Source organism: Apis cerana, linkage group LG5 (genome assembly GCF_029169275.1).
Source record: "Apis cerana isolate GH-2021 linkage group LG5, AcerK_1.0, whole genome shotgun sequence".
Classification (NCBI taxonomy): Eukaryota; Metazoa; Arthropoda; class Insecta; order Hymenoptera; family Apidae; genus Apis; species Apis cerana.
The window spans coordinates 455,544-473,643 of NC_083856.1; the positions used below are offsets into that span (position 1 = coordinate 455,544).

An 18,100-nucleotide genomic window follows, 5' to 3' on the forward strand; every position below is an offset into this window, starting at 1 on the left:
GTTTATTTAGGAATAGATAGCATTAAATTCAAATTTACATAAGCGGCATTTAATAAATTATTTTGCGGAAATAAGATGGTAAAAATATTTATAAAATGTTTCAAATAAACCTAATTTTTTTTTCTTCGATATATTTTCGAGATTCTATTAAGTTGTGAGCAAAAAAAAAGATATCATAATTTGTTGGTATTATGTAAAACTTTTAGATTTTTTGATATTGCCTGATGCATTTTACACAAATGATCAGTGATCAAATTTTTAATAGATTGTAGGATATTCTATAGATATTCATTATTACATCATCAGCTTCGATTATTAATTATATCATTAACTTATTTCGATATTCGATTTCACAAAATCTGCGAAATAGCTATTAGATTTGAAATATTTTAACTCATTATAATTCATAAGAAAATAGGTTTGATTTACTCGTTATATATATATATATTCTACAATATGTTTATAAAAACAATAGATGAACAATCATACTGTATCGATCCATATACTGTCAAGATATATACACTTAAATAGAATTCAATGTATTATTTATTAATATCTCTAAAATTAATAAAAATTCAAAACTAAAATTTCATATTTTTTTTTTCACTTTTCAAAATTTCAACTAATTTAATTAAGAGTTATATAATAATATTCTAATAGTATTTCATGCAACAATCAATTTATATATCATAAATCCATATATTACTGTAATTTCGTTTATTCGATAATACAATTTGCGTAATAAAAATCATTTCTCTGCATTGAACAATGATTACCAAACAGTACATATATTCATTTGGCTTTTATTAATATTTTAATAATTATTTCATTGCATTAATTATCAATTATCATTCATTAATTATCATTCATGAACAAAAATCATTGAAATAAGTCTCGAATTTTTATATCAGTATGGCAGTTAGTTTGACTTTTAAAAGTCTATATAAACTAATTGATTTATAATCTACTCCTATATTTATATATATTTATATATATATTTATATTTTTCTGATCCAAACTTGACTACTATATCGACTTAAAAATTTGACACTGATTTCAGTGTCTCTTGCTCATAAATAACAATAAATGCATGAAATGATTATTAAATTATTTATAAAAGCCTACTTAAACAATATATGACTATTTTTATGCGTTGCAAACAATTATTCTAAATAATATTGTTAGACAAAAAATATTTGGAAAAAATGAAATTGTGACAATAAAATCGCAAACCGTGACGATGAAAAAAAATTATTCAATAAAATTATTGAAATTATTTTTTTTGTAATTTTTTTAAATACATATTTACAAAAAATTTCTTGATGTCATATCTTAATAAATTTTTAAATAAATAAATATTTTCAAAAAAATATTGGAATAACATTATATAATGTATATATAATCATATGATTTTGAAAAAAGATTTAAATATTTTTTTACTTAATATTCGATTCAATTAAAAAATAAAAAATATTTTCAGAAATTTTTTTTTATGATTAATAATATTTATTATAATACTTACTATTTAATAATCATTCAATTTCTCTACTTTGATTTGAATGGCAATCTAAAGAAAAAATCAAAATTTTTGATGATATATATTTGATAAATTTGATATTTTTAAAAAAACATTTATTAAAAATAATTTGAATGAAAATTGAAATGAATTATTATTAATATAGAAAAATTTTATTAATACATTTATGCATAATATAATTAAATATACAATTTAACAAGTATAATAATACAAAAAATATAATATAAAAATAAATTTATCATTTTTTTCAGCTTCTGATTTTCACATAGTTAATTTATTTTTAACTATATATACAAATATGTCATTATTATTAGTATTCATATAAAAAAATAGAAAATTTTTAATTTTTTTTATTTTACTTCTATTATAAATATAAATGTATATATACATATATCATATTTTAATAATATAAATATGTATAATATATATGTGATGTTTGTTATCGTTGAGGTTTTCATAATTAGAATATCATTCCAAGTTTCAAGATCATTTGCACTATCAAGAATAATTTAAAAAAAATTATAAAATTATATAAATAATAAAATTAAAAATATAATAATTTTAAATTCTCTAAATATTTTTCTCAAAAATTATTTTCCAATAATATCATTCTATCATTCTTCATCATGTTTTAAGAAAGAAAGCATCCAGTCATAATAGAAAAAGATTTTTTTGTAAGGAAACTTTCACAGATGAATAAATTTTGTGACTATTTGATGATTGTAAAAAAATAATTAAAGATTAACTTGGACTATAGTTCCAAAACCATGTTTTTAATTAATGTAAAATTTGAAGGAGTTAGAAGAAAGAAGATATAATTGAATTTATTCCTTCTCCATTCTTTTAAATTTCATATGAATTTCATATTTAAATTTCATATGAAAAAATCTATATTTTTTTTTAAAAATACTTCTTTTAAGTAAGATTAAAAAATAAAAAAAAAAAGAAAAAGGAATATAATTTTTAATTTATTATTATTATAATATAATTTTAATAATATATTTTTTTTTAATTCCTTAATTGAAAGAGAAAAATTAATAAACTTTTAATTTTTACTTTTTTAAAATAATTAATCAAAAAAAAATAATCTCAAACAATACAAAAATTAATTTTTCTTTAAAAACATAAGTTATTTATTATATCATAATTAATATTAAATTAATTTAATAATTAAATTAATTATTGTTAAAAAATTTAAGAAATTTCACTAAGTTGAATCTCTTTTCCTTGCTGCTATATTGTCAAATAATTTTAGACAATGATTGTTTCATAAATTATTATTATTTTAAGATATATGTCATTTATTTGATTTGCTATTTGTAATTCTCGCCAAAATTGAATGAATGCTCAGAATCTCACTGAATCAATCAGATTCTGCATTCTGTTCGTAATAATGTGATTATATGATAGGATTAAAATTCAAAATATCAGGAATTTAAATCACAAAAATACATTGCATGATTGATGTATTTATATCTAGTTTGCTTTGAAAGTTCAATAAGATAATTGATTTATTCTTATCTTGTCTATGTTATTTTATTGTATTGATAATGCAAATATTGATAATAATTTATAATTATTTTTATATTATTTATAATAATAAAATATTTTTTACAAAATTTCAAATTTGAATTTCAAATTTTAACTTTTGAGTTATCAAAAATCTTTTTCGCAGATACTTTTTTTTATATAATATTTATATATTTTATATATTTTTTTTTTATAAAATAAAAAATTATTTGCAAAATTTCAGTTAAATTGTTGACATAACAGATTTTTGGAAATATAATCAAGTGAAATGCTAATATATTCAATTTATAATTAATTCTTATTTTATTTTAAAAAAAATTATAAAAATATATACATATCTACAAAAATTACTTATTCATGATTATTAATTGTAAAATAAAATATTTTTAATAAATTTATTTCTTATGTGAAAATTTGAAATGGGATAAGAAATATATTTTTTTTGCAAAAATTTTCAAATTAATAGAATTTATATAATAATTTAATATATAAGAATTTATATAAAATTTTATCGTATTTTGCAATTATTTTATACAACATACATTATATCATTATTAATAATTATTCAAAAATTATTCGTAAATAAATATATAACCTCACTTATATATAATTGCTCATTACATATCACATGATGCACTATTCACTATTTTGAATTATCTTTTCCCACATATCACAAATGATCTTTTTATTATCGTTATTTGAAATATAGATCCCTATATAATATGGCGATGCGTATAACTTATATATAATCTACGTTTATATGACACTGAATAAGTTTGACAAGAAATTTTATAAAAAGAAAATGTAAATTTGATTAATTATTTAATAGACTATATACAATAAAAAAATAGAAATGTCTATTGATTAAGATTTTATATTTCCAAATAAAATCATAAATCCATATTATCGAATTTAGTAATTTAGTAATTTTATGATTATTGCAATTTATTAATATAAAAGACAATCTAATAAATTTAATATTATAATAAATCTAAAAAATAATTCATTGATAGAAAAAAAATATTACTAACTATGATATATTATTATATGATATATAATTATATATATAATTATGAACCAATCACATTGTTCATCAATTATAAAATATATTGAAAAGTTGCAATGAATTTACAGAAATCAATTCAATATGAACTGGACTTTATATAAATCTAAAATACAATTCGAGATTTCTAAAGTATTGAAAAATCACTGGATATATTTGTTGAAGTATAAGAGATCTAGCGACATGGAAGAACTCGTGCTCATCAAAACTGATAGAACAAGTGTCTGTGTACAAGATGGCGACGCCCGGGGCCTTAACTGTCGTGAAAATCGCCAGGAAGTAGTCCGTAAACGGAAGCTGTGCGGTGTCGCAGCGAGCCGCGGATCCCCGCTCCAAAGGATGTGATCCGAGGAAGAAGAAGAAGAAGGCCGAGTCCGGGCCAGAGGAGCCTTTTTCTACTATCACGAGGAAATCCGGATTATCCTCGGGCCAGTATTGTGATCTTCTTCGTGGCCATGCCGACGATGGAGTCCAGGGAACGCTACCAAGAACTCTGCAGACTTTGCGCATCCTACGACGCCGTCAAAATGGACATCTTCGGTCAAGAAGGCAAAAACAGACAGCTCGTTGACAAGATACAAGCTTGTTTGCCATTTAAGGTTGGTATTTATTCATCTACGAGATATATTTCTTATGTACTTTTCATTCCATGTCAATTTTATATTTCTAAAATATTTTACATTCACAATAGAAAACTTAAGCCAATATAATTTAGTCTTTGATTTATTTATGTAGAAATGTTTTCTTTTATTTTCTTTTGTTAATATTTTCTTTAATTTAAATATATTTAATAACATACAATTAGATAATAAAATACTATTTTTTGTTTTTTATATTTTCGATTTTAAAAATTAATTTGATATTAAATCTACATTTCGTTTCTATTAATTTTCGTTTTATTAATTCTTTCAAATATATTTTTAATATATTTATTCAATATTTTATTATATATATATATATATATATTTTATTATATATTTTTTCTTAAAAAGTATATTTAAATATTTTAATTAATAATTATTTAGATATTATAATATTTATTTTAAAAATACTTTTAAAATAGTCTCAGAATATTAAATATGATATATAATATATCAATCGATTCATTATAACGAAGATATTACAATATTATAAAAATATTTTGCAATAACTTGTGTTTTTGTATAAAAAAATAAAAATTAAAAAGTTAACCTATGTGTTCATAATTACAAAGATATATAAGAAAATTATGTCTTATTAATAAAAATATTGGTAACTATTAATATATTATATTTTTTTTAAAAGTTAAATAAAAATTATGAAAAGAAATAAATATAAAAAATAGATTGCTGTCTATATTATTAAAAAATTATCTTTTCATAGATTTGAGCAATGACATAGTTAAGAAAAAAGTTGATTCAAACGATTTTGAAAAACTCGAAGGAAATTAGTTATGAATAGTTACTTTATATATTAAAAATAATCAAGTATTACTACAAAATGACCAATTATGCTAACATAATTCTCTTTTATATTTTTAAATTTTCGTTTAAATCCATCAATGTGTTTTATTATTTGTTATTTACAATAAATATGATTGCTATTTTTACAAGATTTGCAAAAATTAGAAATTTATCAAATTTATTGAAAAAAACGAATTTCTGCAGAATAATTTTTATAATTTTTATAATCTTTATTATTAAAATGAATCGATATATCATATATCATTTCATGTTTCAAAACTCTTTTAAGAATATATCTTTATAAATTTTATGTTTCGAGATGATTATTATTATTAGACTTTTTTATTTAATTTTTAATTTTTTATTTAGCTTCTTTTAATATTTTTTACGAAATTTTTAATAAATATATTAAAAAATAATTCTGATATATATTTTTTATTCTTTGAATAAGAAATTTATTATATTATTATTTATTATAATAAATTATATATATTATATACTTTTATAATAAATATACTTTTTAATTTTCTCATGAATAATTTTTATTATTAATTTTTATTGTATTTTTTTTTAATTATAATTTTTTATATAATTGTTTTTACTATATATTTCTATATAATCATATATTTTATTATTAAGAAAATTAATATTTTTGCGTTAGATATTTTATATTTAATTTATTTATATAATTTATTTTATAATTTATTTTATATTTATATTAGATAATTTATATTTAAATACTTGTAATTTATAATATCGTTTTTTATATTTTTTAGAATTTTATAAATATATTAATATATTTAATACATTTTTATATATTTATAAAATAATATTTATATATTATTGATCTTTTTATATTATATGATTGATCTTTTTTATTTTTTAAAATATTAATTATTTATATTTTTTTAATATATAATTTTCATATTTTTTTATTTGATATATAACATATTTTAAAATATCTTAAATCCAATCCATATTATTTTAATAAAATTCATATTATTTTATCTATTTTAAACTTAATTTGTTTCATAATATTTGTTTCATAATAATTTGATATTTTATATATATATATTATATATAAAAAAACTTGAATATTTAATATGTTTAAAAATTTTATTATATTTTCATTTTTAATTTTTTTTTAATTAATAATAAATATTTTAATATATTTAAATTAAAAAATAATTAAATATATTCTTTTTTTATATATAAGCATATATTGATTTTATATTGAAAATTATTAAAAAATTAATATTTAATATTTAATTTCAGATTGCAGAAGATGATCGATTACCAAAATGCCTTTGTTATCGGTGTATGTACAATTTGGAAAATTTCTATGATTTTAGAACAGCATGTGTTAATGCAGTGGCTCTATTGGAAAGGTGTTTGTCACCTTCAGAATCGGTAAAATTAAAATTTATTCATATTAATAATTTGTTACTTTTCTTTAAGTTTTACTATTTAAAGAATTTCTTTTTTTATTGTTTAGAATGAAGATGTTACAACTTTAACATGTTTTAATGAGTCAGAATTCTTTAAAGGAAGAAAAAGTATACCAGTGTTGATTCCAGAAGCTCCTATTGTAAATCCAAATGCTGCCTTAGGCACACCTCCTAGATTAAATTCTGATGGTGAAGCTGATCATGACACTGAAGAAATTGTTGATAACAGTGGTACAGATGAAGGTATTTAATTTATTAAAAAATTTTGTTAAATTTTTTTTTTTTTTCAAAAAGAAATATTCTATTTTTTAAATTTTTTCTTTATTTAAGCAACAATAGTAGATGATTCTGAAGATCGTCATTCAATAGAATATGAAATGGATATGGAAACAAATCCAAGTGATTTTTTAGAAATGACCTCAATAGTTACAGAAGAACCTGATGAATCAGAATTAAGACATCAAGAAATTTCCAATAATTTACCAGAGGTATATTATAATTAAATTTAATTTAATTGAAAATAAAATTTAAATATTATTAATGTAATCTAATGATTAACATCTAACGATTACAGCATACATCTCAGCAACATGAAGTTTATGTTTGTTCCTTGTGCAGTAAAGCATTTAGTTCAAAAGGTCATTTGTCTTTACATGCACGCATTCATGTTGGTGCTGGTGATGTGATTGGTGAAAAAGTTCTTACAGATGATCATACATCTTATAAAAGACCTTATCAATGTGATCTTTGTCATAAATCATATTCTACCGCAAAACATCGTTGGGGTCATGTTTCAACAAGTCATAGGTATGCACTTTAATTCTGATGTTTTCATTTTATAATTATATAAAACAAATAATTAATTTTAAAGTATGTAAATAAAAAAAATATATATATGATATATAATAATAATAATAATTATATGATAATCTCTATATTAGAGGTCATCCTGCAGTGACATGTGGTTATTGTTCACGGATCTATTCTACTCGAACAAATTTAGAAGAACATATAAAATCACGTCATGCTGGTCTTCCAGCATCTACAGAAATTCCAGTAAACAATGTTTATCATTCAGAAAATAGATATCAGTGTAATGCTTGTGGAAAGATTTGTATGGATGCCATGGAATTGAATCTTCATGGCAGAATTTGTTCTGAAGGACAAAGATTAGATTTTCCAGGAAAAATCGGGATTACAGATAATAAAGTTATGGATAGTTCTGAAGCTTCGAGTATCGGAAGTGATGATGATAGCAAAGATTATAGGTAGGATTAATTTTATTATTGAACATTTTATAGTTTTATTATGAAAATTATTTAAAATTATTATTTAAATGTTAAAATTATTTCATTATTTAGAAATGCAGAAGCTAAATTAGCAAAAAATCCTCAGTTAACTATTTTAAAACAAGCATTAACAAAAGGAGATAGTCTTAAACGAGATTTTGAAGACAAATTTACAACAAATAGCAAACCAAAAAAATTACCAAAAATAGGTAATTTATTATATATTTTTTATATATTTCTAATTGTTTGATTTGTATAAAAAAATTGTATAAAGTAAAATTTAAATTTAGAATTAATATAAATTTAGAATAATATTTAATTATTTTTTCTTTTCTTTAACAGAGCATATTAATATTCAAAATAAAAAATGGTATTGTGAATCTTGTCCTCAGTATTTTACTTCAATTGAGGATTTAAAAGAACACGAAGCAATACATGATGCTGATAAGCCATTTGTTTGTATTTTATGTAAAAAAGATTTTGTCCTTAAGTCTTCCTTAAGTAGACATATTCAAACTTTGCATGGTGTTGATCCATGTCCTATAATAGAAAGTGATAAATGTCTAAAGAAAATTGTTTTACAAAATTGGAATGAATCTATGGACTTCGATTCATATGAGCGCAAGATCTCTTCTGAATTTCCGTTTTCTCCAGAGGTATATTTTATAGAATATAAAATATAATTCTTTCTTTTTTTTTATATCAAGAAAATAAAATTATTTATTTTAATCTTATTCTGTTTTATTTTCAATTTTAGATGAATGCAGAAAATGAAGAAGATCATGAGAGTGGACATGAAAATCTCATTGAAATTGAAACTGTATTTGTTTGTGAAATTTGTACTCGCGATTTTAATGATCGTGCATCTCTTTGGCTTCATATCCGTGCTACTCACAAAGAATTTGCAGCATTTGCATGTGGTGTTTGCTTAAAAATTTGTTCAGACAATACACAACTCTTAAATCATGTTAATATGTATCATGGTGGTTCAAAATTGTTACTTTCTGAACAAAGAAGGTATTTTCTTTTAAATTATATAAATAATATTCAATAATAGTAACAAATCTATAACTTTTTCTATTTTTCTATTTTGATAGATATAGTTGTACTATTTGTGGTAGACAACATGATTCTAGAAAAAAATTAATTGCACATGTGTCTATACATAATATGGATCCAAATTATGATCCTGCAACTTTTGTTCAATTGAATAGTAATTATTATGGAGAAAATATTAATGGTAATGAAACTACAGAACAAATGCTAGATTATGAAGAAGATGGAGATAAAGTAGATTGTTACATTTGCTATAAATCATTTCCTAATGAAGATCATTTGATACGACATCAAAGAAATGCACATAGAGTAAGAATATATTAATCATTATTAAATAAAATTGAAAAAAATTTCTTTTTATTTTCCTCCAAAAAATTTGTATTGAATAAATTTTTTATTTTACAGTCAGAACAACTAGTACCCACAGGGGATTCTTTAAATTCATCGAATTTAAATAGCAATGGAAATAGAGCTCAATATCATCTCTTTTTTGTTTGTGAACTTTGTGGAAGTTCACATCCTAGTAAATGGGAACGTTGGTTACATGTTAGCTCTTCACATAATAATGAATTAGCAATAAAATGTGATCGTGAAGATTGTGGTAAAATTTTTGCTACAAAATCTCTTAGAAATGAACATGTTCAACATCATGCAATTCAAGGCTCATCCCCAAATACTTGTGAAATTTGTGGTAAACTTTGGGGTAGTAGAGTTGATTATTGGAAACATGTTATGGGCGTTCATTCGGATACTGTTCCATTAATTTGTGGTGTTTGTTTAAAAGTGTTTCCCAATGTTTTACAATTAAGCACTCATGTAAGATCAAAACATTGGCCATTAACAAATGGTGATTTTAGTTGTGACATTTGTGGCAGACCATATTCAAATAAATCTAAAATGTCTAGACATAGAAAAATCCACGGTTTTGAAGAAAATTGTGATAATGGAGTAGAAAATAATAGTGAAAATAAAGTAGATGGACGAATAAGAGAAACTGATTTAAGTTGTGAACTTTGTGCAGATTTGAAATTTACTAATTTAGAGAAGTTATGTAATCATAGACGAATTATTCATGGACTTTTCCCTTGTGATCTTTGTAATAAATGTTACGGAAGAACATCACATTTATGGAAACATGTAAACAGAGTCCATAAAGGTCATGAAGATGTAACTTGTCCTTATTGTTTGAAAACTAGTGCTTCAAAAGATCATTTAGCAGCACATATCTCAAAAATTCATAGATATGAACCTGATTCTAGAAAAGATGGAAAAGATAATAGACAATTTAAAACTGAAGAAGTTAGCTTACATTATTGTGAAAAATGTAATAAAGGATTTCATAAACGGTATCTTTTACGTAGACACATGAAAGGATGTCAAAATTATAGAAAAGATCCAGGTGCATTGTTAACAAGATGTAGGGCTTGTGAAAGAATATTTAAAGATCGTGCTAGTTTACAAAAACATATTGAAAATCATCATAGTACATACACATGTCATCTTTGCAATGAAACAATTACCTCAAAATTAGGAATTATGACACATAATAGAGTGAAACATATGGATCATCCAGATTTAACTTGCAATTTTGGATCTTGTAGAAAATTATTTAGAACAAAAGAAGATTTAGAAACTCATAGAAAAGATCATAGGTAATTTAAACAAAATAATTGTTATTTAATTTTACATTATATTATTTATATTTTTCTTAAGAAATATAATTCATAATTCACTTTTTTTTTCATTATTATATAGATATCATACTACTCCTAATGTATGTGATTTTTGTGGTGATACTGTTGAAAATAAACTAAAATTGAAAATGCATGTATTATCTCTTCATCGTAATGAAATTGGTGTATCTTGTGGAGTATGCTTAATTCCGATGAAAGATCCAAAAGAACTTAAAAATCATGTAGAAGAAGTTCATTCCAGTGTTCTTTTAAGGCCTAACACATGCCAAGTTTGTGGAAAACAATATGCTTCAAAATGGAAAGCCTTTGATCATACTAAAAAATGTCATGGAAAAGTATTTAGGACTTGTAAACAATGTTTAGCTGTTTTTACTGAAGATTCAACAATTAGAGATCATTATGAAAGAATACATAATATTCCCAAAGATCAACTTGCTGCATTTGAACACAGATTAGACATTGGCTCAAAAAATGAAGATTTTGAGATAGAAGTAAGTTAATAATAAAATAATGATAATAAAATAATATTTCTGAAATTTAATATCATATCTTATATTTTATATATATATATATATAATGTTAAATGTTAATTACATTTCATTTTATTGAAATGAATATAAAATTAAGTATAAAGTATTAAACATAATTGAGTATAAAATTAATTATTATTTATATATATATATATATATATATATATATATTATTATATATTATTTATATATTTATATGTATAGTCTCCTGATATAATAATTAAAGAAGAACCAGAAGATTTGGAATATGATGTAGATATATGTGATGAGGATTCTAATGATTCAAAAAGAAGAAGATCCTTAACTGATACTTATGATTGTGAAATGTGTCCAGAAATGTTTGTAAATAGTGATGGTCTTTCGAAACATTATCGAAATATGCATAATACAGATCCAGAAAGAATGTTTAAAAAATTAAAACAAGATGAACAAAGAAAAATGCGCGGGAAAATGAATTTCTTTTGTAAAAGCTGTAGAAGACAATTTTGTACAAAAACATTATATTGGAATCATATTGCAACTTGTAAAAAAAATATACAAAAGGAAGTAAGTAACATCTTTGGATAAAAATTTAATTTGATTTAATTTTATTTATCAATTAAATTTAAATTAAATTTAAATATTTCTTTTATAGGAAGAATTGTTAACTTCAAGAAATGATATATTAAGTAATCAAGAACATTTGAAAAATAATAATGAAATTAAAAAAGAAGAACCTACATCAAATTTAAATATTCCTGATTTTAATCTCTTTGAAGATATAAATCTTCAGCTCTGTGGTCAGAAACCTCTTCCAAATCTTATGCCACTTTCTCAAAGGTGAATATTACAAAGTACAAAAGAATAATTAAATTTTTTTAATGTATATTTTTCAATATAATTCAATATAATTCTTTAACAAAAATTATATTAACAAAAATAACAAAAATTAACAAAAATAATAATGAAAAATTATTCAAAATTTCTTAAAATTATTGAATATTAATAAAAAAAAATTAGTTTAAGAGATAAATAAAGAGTTCAAGTTTTTCTTTTATGTACATTAGTTCTTTGATAAAATTATGGAATTTTAAACTTTGACAATTTTATTTTCATTTGAATAATAAGCATTTGATATTCGGAAAATATACATTTATATTTATAAATAATTATAATTTTAGGACAAAATCTTCAATAAAATGTTCAAGAAAAGATTCTAGAAAAGTTTATGATGAATCAACAAATACGGAATGTGCTTGTGAAGTGTGTGGAAAACAATGGCCAGCAAAAAAACATTTATGGCAACATCTAATTCGTTTTCATCGTGCAGAAGCAGCAGTCACTTGTGGAGTATGTCTGAAACTTTGCAAAGATTATGATAATTTAGCAGAACATTTGAAAGCTGCACATGAAGCAATCCTTTCAACTGAAGGAAACAATTTTACATGTAAAATTTGTGGCAGGTATTATATTTTTTTTTTTTTCTTTTATATATAATTCTTTTTATATATAATATTTTATATATAATATTATAATGAATATAACAATAAATTTTTTATATTTGATAGATATCATAATGCACGGAGTAAATTGTTATTACATACAAGTATTCATATTGGTCATGCGGGTACTAGCACTTGGTGTTCAAAATGTCGAAAAAATATTACTGATGAAGCTACACATCCAAATATATGTACTGGAAAAACAGAAGAAGAACAATTAAAAAACAATGAGAAAATAGAAGTAAGTAATTAAAAAAAATTATAAATAATATATTTATTTCCAGATATTAAAAACAATATATATTACAATATTAATTTCTGTTTTTAAAATAGTTATAAAAATCGAAAAAAAAATTATAATTATATGAATATATTAGTTTTAGTCTTAATCTTAATCTATATTAATTTCTCTAAAATCAAAATTGCATATTATTAAATTTAATTTATACATAACATATATCTGTGACAATATATATGTCAGTACAATCATCTTTTTTTTTATTAGTTACATATTTTCTAAATAAACTTTAACAAAATTAAAAATAAATTTTTAATCTTTAAATATATTAACTTAATAAATTTTTTATTTTGTATAAATTAAAATATAATTATTGTCACAATAGAAAATTTTATTTATGTAACTATATTTAAAGATAGAGGATTTTATCTATTTATATAAACAGATTTGTCTATATAAATAGTATAAAAATATATATATTATATATATATATATTTCTTTATACTATTTATATGAACAAATTTGTTTATATAAATAGAGGATGAAGTCTATCTAAAAATATTATATTTAATATATAATTATACACATATAAAAATATGATAATAATATATCAAATTTTTTTTTTTGTAAATAATTCGATTTGCGAAAAGAAAAATCGATAAGTTGACTAAAATATTAAAAGCTTTTAAATTAATTTTTGCTAAAAGGGAAGTTTGATAGCGGATGATGCGATGATTGAAGAAGTAGAAGGAGATTATGAATCTGAAGCAGAAGAAGAAGCAGATACAGAAGAATCCGAAAGTGATAGTAGTACTGAAGCTGAAGAAGAAAATGAATCGGAGGATGAATCTAGAGCAACTGGTGAAATTACTTACAATACAGAAAGCGAAGATTCAGAAGAACTAGATAATTTGGAAATTGATGGAAAAAATTTACAAAATTATACTTTAGAACATATTCAAGAAGCTAAAAACATAGGTGAAATAATTGATTGAAAATTATATAAAATTAATTTTTCTTAAATTAAAAAATAATCAAATGCTTTATAATTGTTTTAGATGCAGAAAAAGGTCATGCAAGTTTATCAGATGATGATGAACCTCCAGTTCTCAGTCCAATAATGCCTTTGATTTCTGAAAATATATCTATAGAACAATCAATAGGTCATAAACTTGGTTCTATAGTGCCTTTAACTGGTAAAGGAATAGAAATATGCAATTTATCAGAGATTCAAAATCGATGTTCTCCAAAATCTATGAATTTATATGAAAAACATTTATCTAAAAATAAATCTTTAGAACTTGAATCTGAAACATTTGTAAATCGTAGTGATGAAGATTTTGAAGATACAAAAAATGAATTTGATGAAAATTCTACTGAAGAAAATGAAGAAGAAAACGAAAATAATGAAGAGATTGAAGAAAATGATGATATTGAGTTAAATGAAGAGATAGAAGAAACTGAAGATAATAGAGACATTGAAAAAAATGAGAACAGTGAACAAATAGAAGAAAATGCTGATATTGAAGAAATAGAAGAGAATGAAAGAAATGATATTGAAGAAATGATAGAAAATGAAGAAATTGGAGATATTGAAGAAATGGAAGACAATGAAAGAAATGAAGAAATTGAAGAATCAGAAGAGCAAGAAGGAAATGAAGAAATTGAAGAAACAGAAGAAGAGGAAGAAAATGAAGAAATTGAAGACAGAGAGGAAAATATGCAATTGGATGATCTGGAAGGAGCTGTTCTGATGGTAGCCAATGGAGATCAAATATTAATTCAACAAGAAATATTGGAAGATGAAAATGAAAATTCAAATCAAGAATATGTTTATTCTGCACTTAGATATAGTACAGAAGAGGACAGTGATAGTGAAAGGAAATGAGTGCCAAATTGAGATTAAATTTGAAGAAATGGTAAATAAAGTTGAACATTATTTGTAGATTAAAGAATACGTGGAAATGATTTCAATGAAAACATAACATTTGTTGAAAATTAAATTGAACAAATATTTAAAATCTAATTCTAAAATAATAAATGTTAAATGTTTATAAAATTATTTATAAAATAGAATATTGTATTTATGGTGCTAAGTAAAACATTACATATTTTTTTTTTTTTTAATTATTGAGCAAATTTTCTATGTTTAAATAACAAATTCTAGTATGATTAATAAATAAAAAGTAAAAACTTTATATTAAAAAAACTTTTTCATATTATATGTTTTGTAAAAATTCTTTTAATGAAATTTTTCTTAATATCACTTGAAACATGTCCATGTATTCCTTAAAATTATCAAAGTAATTACAATTTGTATTACTTTCTGTATAAAAAATACAAATGAATTATTACGTACATAATTTGTACCTTGAAATTTACTGAAATTCATATTAATGACACCATTTGTAAATAATTTAGATTAATTAATTTTATGAAAATAGCTTTCATAAATCTTATAAATCATATAAATACATTTGAAAATAAAATTCTTAAGAGTTTTTTAAAGTATTTTTTGGAAGTATTAAAAATAACTATCAATAATGATTTTTAATGTCTGATATTAATTTTATTTTCAGAAAATCACTGTTAACTTAGTGTTCATTTACTTGAAATATTTGAAATCAATTCTCAAATGTATTTGTATACTTATGACAATAGACAGTTTTTTTATTACGTCAAAAGTATAAAGAAAGATAATATTAAAAGAAATGATTTTAATTTATTGAGCAAATTATTACAAGTTCAAAATTTATATAATAAATAAAATAGGATTGAAATAGCTTAAAAATGATATGTAAACTATAAATTAATATGATGTAATAAACGAACTGTACCTATCTTGCTTTTAAATAACTTATTTAAGTTTGTATTGTATTTAGTTTTAATTTCAGATATAATAAGTTAGATTTTGAATTCATTTTTAGGTAATTCGATCGGTATCGATATTCAGCATTCAAAATTTTTCTTATGCTAAATCTCAAACAAAAGAAATAGTACAAATATAGCAATATACAGAGTTTATATTAATATTAAATAAACAATAATTATTAAAATTAAAAAACTATTTGAAATTATACTAAATTATAATGTATTTTTTATACTTAAATGAATATAAAATACTGTATGTGTTAAGCTGTTATATATATATATATATCTATGTTCTATTATTATTATTATTATTACTACTACTACTACTGCTACTACTACTGCTACTACTCTGCTACTACTACTGCTACTACTACTGCTACCATTACTGCTACTACTACTGCTACCATTACTGCTACTACTACTGCTAGTACTACTACTACTACTATTACTATTACTATTACTATTATTATTATTATTATTATTATTATTATTATTATTATTATTATTATTATTAATATTATTAATATTATTATTATTATTATTATTATTATTATTATTATTATTATTATTATTATTATTATTATTATTATTATTATTATTTATCATTATCACCATCATCATCATCATCATTATTATTATTATCATTATCATTATTATTATCATTATTATCATTATCATCATCATCATCGTTATTGTTATAATAATAATTATTATTATTAATCTATAATATAAACATTATTATTATTTCGGTATTATATTAATATCGATTCGATTGAATGCACCACAAACACAATTTCAAAATCGACAAATCAAGAAATTGAAACAATTTAGTGTATATAGTAGATGTGTAAGTGATTTCGTGTACAGTTATGTTATATTATATGAAAAAAATGCATACTGATATATGTACATGAAGGAAGCATGAATATCATATAATAGAAAGAAAATCAGCTTCTATTACTTTTTTTATCATTGTATCTTTAAGGAGAAACTGATAACCAATTCTATTTTTTAATAAAACATATAATAGTCTATATCAACGAAAGAAAATCTTTAGTAATAATCGAGTAAACTGTTTTCTAAACATATTAAAAATTTTATTACAATTATTCCATTTATTTTATATTTTCTCAGTTTCTCTAAATGATATCATTACACTTTAGAAACTTAGTGTAATGATAATTATACACTTAGAATTTATATATAGTTTAGCTTTATTACGATTTCTTTTTTTAATCAAATTAGTTTCGTTTGAATTATTCATTATTCTTCATTATTCATTATCAATAAATCCATTAAAATAATAACAAAATAAAAATTAATTTTTCATTTTTTATTAAATAGTTGGTAACATATCGTTTAATTCTCGTTTAATATTTTTTCTTTTCTTGTTCTTTCTTTTTTCTTTTTTTGTTTTGTTTATTATTTATTGGGGCATTCGCTTCCTTTGCAGCGTGTTAGTTTATAAGAAACAAAAATGGCAATGCGCATTTAACGTTTGTAATGATTATAATAAAAATTACTAAGTTGATTAATTTCGTATTTTTATTTCAATTCTTAAAAAAATAATTTAAAAATAATAATTTGAATAATTAATATTAAGATTATTTGAATAATAATCTTATAATTTTTTTTTCAAACGTAAAAACATAATGAAACATAAATTTAAAATTCATTTTTTAAATTTTATTTTATTAAACATTTTGTATAACTTATAATTCATATGTGAAATTAATGAAAATAAAATTAGGAAATATTAAAAAAAAATTGAAGATATATATTAAAAATTATTTTATATTATTATTATTTTATTACTTTAATATATATTTTTATTATAGCAGTTTTTTTAATAACTTATATTCTTTCATAATTGAAAAGTTGATAAATAATAAGAAGTCAATTATATTTTTGGATAATTTGT

At 21.1% G+C, this 18,100-nt stretch overlaps 1 protein-coding gene across 1 annotated transcript; it reads left to right on the top strand.

Annotated features, from left to right (window-relative positions):
* Positions 1–3,351: 3,351 nt before the first annotated feature.
* Positions 3,352–17,714, top strand: LOC108001401 (zinc finger protein 91). Its single transcript, XM_017062390.3, has 18 exons — positions 3,352–4,729; positions 6,848–6,982; positions 7,068–7,263; positions 7,351–7,508; positions 7,595–7,827; positions 7,962–8,288; positions 8,382–8,518; positions 8,652–8,965; positions 9,067–9,326; positions 9,407–9,674; positions 9,771–11,017; positions 11,121–11,550; positions 11,794–12,135; positions 12,224–12,408; positions 12,750–13,031; positions 13,137–13,311; positions 14,016–14,286; positions 14,367–17,714. The coding sequence occupies exons 1-18, from the start codon at positions 4,586–4,588 to the stop codon at positions 15,194–15,196; spliced, it is 5,934 nt and encodes a 1,977-aa protein (XP_016917879.1). The 5' UTR covers positions 3,352–4,585; the 3' UTR covers positions 15,197–17,714.
* The last annotated feature ends 386 nt before the right edge of the window (positions 17,715–18,100 follow it).